The 5365-nt window shown below is 39.1% G+C and overlaps 1 protein-coding gene across 3 annotated transcripts in view; it reads right to left on the bottom strand.

Moving 5' to 3' along the window:
- The window catches only part of dip2a (disco-interacting protein 2 homolog A), a gene marked incomplete at its 5' end in the record, with an annotated part of 36949 nt that overhangs the window by 17970 nt on the left and 13614 nt on the right, over positions 1–5365 (bottom strand). For all 3 annotated transcript variants that reach the window (XM_014021083.1, XM_014021084.1, XM_014021085.1), the window contains 5 exon segments: positions 425–535; positions 786–877; positions 1050–1247; positions 2020–2139; positions 4441–4482. In XM_014021083.1, coding sequence (XP_013876537.1) covers positions 425–535; positions 786–877; positions 1050–1247; positions 2020–2139; positions 4441–4482 — 563 coding nt within the window.

The raw sequence follows: 5365 nt of genomic DNA, 5'->3' as shown, positions 1-5365 counted from the left end.
CAGTGCTAGGGGCGGGGTACACCCATCAAAATTAAACGAAATAAACATTTGAAATATTTGAGTTTGTATGTAATGTATGAATATAATATACAAGTTTCACTTTTTAAATGGAATTACTGAAATAAATCTACTTTTTCATGATATTCTAATTTTATGACCAGCACCTGTATATACAGCACTATGTGGTAGATTCGACAAAAAATTGTGGCCTTTTCCATCATTTAAGTTGCACATCTCTGAACTATATACTCTTAACCTATATTTAAAGACTGAAATACACACTGAATGCTGTCAGTATAATACAGTAATTTTCAGATTATCATTTTAAACGTCCTTCACACTAGAAACATTCTGGTGTCCAGCAGGGGTCAGCAGTAACACGTCAAATCTCACTCAGAACCTAGGACGTGATGTTTGTATTTACCTTTCTGGTCAGCGGTACCTCAATAGGGACAGGTACCAGCTCTGCTAGGAGACAGCCGTAGAAGGCCACCATGAACATTACTGGGTCGCTGTTGGGAAAAACAAGTGCGACCTGAAAAGCAAGACGGTTAGTTTAGCCCAAACATTAGAAATAAAGTGCAAACATCAAGCTAGTAATTCTTGTGTCAAACCAAGAATTGTTATGCTTCATAGCTTTTACTTTAGATCCTTAATATTAAATGTTCAGAAATTCATTCAGCTGATCATCCATTTATTTCTTACGTTTCTATTTCTGCTGGTTATCATCAGAAGTGATTTGATAATCAGATCACGACAGAAGACCATTTCATCTCATGACTTACTCTGTCTCCAGGCATTAGCAAAGGCTCATTTCTGGAGCTCAGCTTGTTTAGCAGGGTGTAGGCCAGTTTCTGACTGCGGGTCCACAGTTTACCTACAAGAGATAAAAACACCCAAGCAAACACATATTTTATTTTACAAGCTCTGACCCACAAATTGTTATTCAAATCTGCAAAATTACTAAAATAATTTAAAAATTATCATAAAAAACACCAAATGATAAAAGCTTTGACATATCAGTCCACTGTCCACATGTAGAAACCTACCGTATGTGAGCGTGTAGACGGGTTTGCCAGCATTGTCCAGAGCTGTGAGACATGGGCTCTTAGGATGAATGGTGCCCCACTTCTGTAAGGCTGCTGGCAAGGAGGGAGGCCAGTTGGTGACCACCCCGAGAGGCTCCCCTTCCAGGGGACTCATCTGCTGGCCTTCTGGCATGGGCTGGTTAGGATCTGGCTGCTGGACTAAAGACAAAAAGGTGGAGAAGGTGAAGGTGAAAATGTACATCAGTGTGTTTATGGAGGGAACAAAAGAAAATTTAACAACAAATAAAAGAGACAATGACAAGATCACGGGTGAAATTAAAACAACTAAGAAGTGAGTGAAGGATGGAGAAAGGCTGCCGAGTGTTTATCTTGAAAATTTCATCTGTAAACGATAAACATTCCCAAGAAACCACCATTGCTTACTCCTTTGTCACATCAAATCTGCAATTTGATTTCACGTTTTCCCCCTCTTTAACATAAAAGCACACTAAACTAAAAGTGTCGTTTAGAGTTGTAATCTTTTGTGTTCAGCCTGCTGCCGTTTCACATCTCTGTATATTTTTCTGGCCACACTAAAGACAATCTTTGTGCCAGAACCAGCAAGGTTACAGAATTAGCTGCTGATGGGTTGCTGCTGCTCCCACAGTTTCATTTACACAATGTTTATTCAAAGTGGCAGAGGACCACCCAAAACCCACAGCATGCCAGGCTGGAATTGAGGAAATAGTTGAACAGGGCTGGTCGACTGCAAGCACATAGTTTTCGCTTAATAAATTCCTTTACACACATGGTGATTATAGTTTTACAAATTAACTAACCTCTAATTGTTAAACTCAGCCATTTAGATCACTAAGAAGAATTAAATAGCAAAGACTGAAGATGTAGAAGGGGGGTCAGATTAATATGCTGGAAAAAATAATTTGAGAAATTGTGGTTATTAGAGTAAATAATTCCTTTCAGGTGATCTTACCATCTAAGAGTTCTTCAAAGTCATCAACAAAAAACTCTCGCAATGGTGGCCGCTTTGGTCTCTTCAGTGTATTAAGTAGCTGCTGGATTTTGTTGGAGACACGACTGTTGACAGGAACACCTATAAAATTAATTTGAAGGGGACGAAAAGTAAAAGATGGGTGGGTGGGGGGTGTAAACAAGGCAAAACGGGGTTGTGGGTGCAACAGACATAAAACACATGAAGAAAAATGGATATTGGAGTGGAGGCATGTGTAGACAGACGAGGAGATTGATGAGTTAATGAGAAAACGATGGATAAGAGGACAGATACGACAGGAGAAAAGGTCAGTGTGGTGTTACAAGGCGATTTAGAGGACAATGAGCCATCACTCACAACAAAACAGTGGACCTGGAGGTCACAGACATCCAGTCAGGGTTCTGTAAAACCCCTGACAAAACTTAAGAAAGTAAGTCAGGAAACAAGGAGCCACCTCGCCTGCTGCCTAGCAACAAAGATGTCCTCCCTGCAGCATGTAAATTATAAAGTGTCTCAAAAGTTCCCATTTTATACACAAATACAAGACAGGCTAATTGTGATCTCAAAAACGTGGGCCTTAGCAAAGACAACAGAATGTTAGCAAGAGAACAAGGGAAACAAGAAACACAATGGTCTCGAAATAAAATTAGAATTTCTCCAGTTAGATTTTCCTCATGTTTAAGATCAGCAAATGATGTATAAATTCTTAAATTACCACAAAAAAGGGGGGTCTGTGTCAAACATTCCAGACAACCACAGGAGCTGAAAGCCACAGCTGTACACAGCGGGTTAAATCCATTTTATTATGAAATGGCTCACTGAGACAGATGCTGCCTCTTCATGTAGCGACAGATGCACTGGGAATAGATGTGTGTGTGTGTGTGGGGGGGGGGGGGGGGGGGATGTCAGCAGCACCTGATAGGCCAATTAGAAAACCCTGACACACAGGCCACAAATACCATCAATTACTGAGCCCTGATCACTCACACTATAATTAATACATTTGTGAATTTGTAATTTATGCCTCTACAGCGTTAAATTAAAACAATGCAGACTGGTTTTTAATTTAACAGAAAGCAAGTTGCATATTTTTATAGTCTATTATACTTTCAGTGCTGTATAGGATCACAACCACATTTACTGGCAAACCCAAATTCTCACAAACACAGAAAATAAAGAATAAAGCTTGTGTTGTGTTGGTCATATTTCAATTATTGTTACAAAAAGCCAGACCAAAACCAACATGTGTTACTCCCATCTGTCAAAACTTTCCCAGTTCCTGACCGTGTCTGCGGGCCTCAGCCACAAGACTGTTCCGACCACTTCTCTCACAAAAAATGGTTCATAAATACATGGTTTCCATTTCTTCATATTTCTCATACCAGTTAGGCACTATTTGTTTTTAAGAGACTTCATTCAAACAGAAACTGACATTTAGGTGTGTTTTATAAGCACCATGTTCAGTCAAACATTACAATAATTATAATAACTAGGATTATATACAAATTATTATGCATAGATATAAAATAAACCACTCTTAATTTTCTTATGTTGTAATGGATGTTACATCATTTGTATGTAAAACAGCCAAGTAATAATAAAGCAACAGCTCTGGTTTGCCTGTCAGCTCTAGCTTTACTAGTTGCACCCATGTAGGGGCAGATTTAAGGCTTGCCTGGTGTGGTTTGAGGCAGATCACTACTGCAAGGCATTGATGGCCTTTGAGTTGGATCTTGTGTTTAGTCTCAATTTTATATTGTAGCCCATTGAGCTGTGTCGTAACCTAAATTGGGGGCTCGTCCGGGATGTTTTGAACTTGTTGGTTTGGGTCATCTCGTAAGCAGCTAGAAGTAATTTTGCCAAGCATCATAAGATTAGTATTAAAGCAATAATGTATTAAATGTTAGCATCACAGCACAGATTTAACAACGGCCATTGTGGCATGTTTGCTTCTTTCCTCTGAGTCAGTATTTAAGTGTCAGCACTGATTGACAGCTGTCGTCACTGAAGATTCTGTGTAGCTGTGGTGTAACATCCTGTTGTCACAGAATGAAGTGAAAAACATAAACTGACACCTCTTCTCACTTTGAGTAAAACAGAATGTCAACATGTTAATTATTCACAAGGCCAAATAAACACCTGCACTGTTTACACTGTCTGCTTCAACTAAATCAGTTCTGAGAACCCTCAGGTTAGACACTGCTAAAACACATACACCGCATACCTGATGTCACTGTGGCTTCTCAAATATTTTTGTGAAACTCACATGTGTTGGATAAGTGCTAGACCTAACAACAGTGGCACAGGCAGAACCACAAACACACACACACAGACACGAACGCACACGCAGCAGAGTGCACACACAGCAGACTGCCACAGAGCTGGAGGAACAGTTATAAATACCATCAATTAAAGTGACGGATCCTTCACCTGCCCACTCACAGCCTGGAGGAGAGACATATCAGTACATCAATGAAATGACCCGTCCAAGTTTCTCTGTGTGTTTGTGTGTGTATGCGTGTGTGTGTGTGTTGAGAAACCTACCAGATGCTACCCAGTGGCAAGAGTGAGCAACCAGTCAGCAAAAGGAACAGCAATGATGTCGCACCAATCTTACCATATTAAACTATGTTCACTGATAGGCAACAAGTACGTGAGCTGGTTTAGTTTTTATCAAAACTAATTTATTAGCAGAATTTTGCAGTATGAACAGAAGTCCAGTTTGGGTCTGTTAAATGTTTGTTTTAGCTTTCAGTGCTTGATGAATGAATGAATGAATGAATGAATGAATGAATGAATGAATGAATGAATGAATGAATGAATGAATGAATGAATGAATGAATGAATGAATGAGCATGGAAAATTGACAAGATTTTTCATCTTGTCAATTTGGTTGGGATTTCTATAGACAATCATTTTTCATTTAGGTATAAAAGCCTTTGTTTCTTCTCAGTTTTAAATTATGGGTACCTTGTTTTATTTTCAGAATAATCCTGAAACAGCTGCATCAACAAGCAGATCACCTGACATTTTAGATGCTACATAGATGCCATCAAATTATTTATTTCCCTCTTTCTGTATCTACACAACACAGCATCCTGAGTTTTATTCTAGAGGCAGTTTGTCGTAATAAAACAATACCAGTTTGAATAATAATTACTTTATTTATTCATGTATAATACTAGAAATTTAACCCTTAAAATCATCCATAGTGGGGGGGGGGGCAGATGGACAGACAGCAGGAGGGAAAAGGAAAAGGGAAGTGACTCTGTGTGTGTGTGTGTGTTTGTGTTTGTGTGTGTGTGTGTGTGTGTGTGTGTGTGTGTGT

This window comes from Austrofundulus limnaeus, unplaced genomic scaffold, assembly GCF_001266775.1.
Source record: "Austrofundulus limnaeus strain Quisiro unplaced genomic scaffold, Austrofundulus_limnaeus-1.0 Scaffold277, whole genome shotgun sequence".
In the NCBI taxonomy this organism is placed as follows: Eukaryota; Metazoa; Chordata; class Actinopteri; order Cyprinodontiformes; family Rivulidae; genus Austrofundulus; species Austrofundulus limnaeus.
The sequence above is the reverse complement of the archived record's forward strand: the minus strand, read 5'-3'. Positions and strand labels throughout refer to the sequence as shown.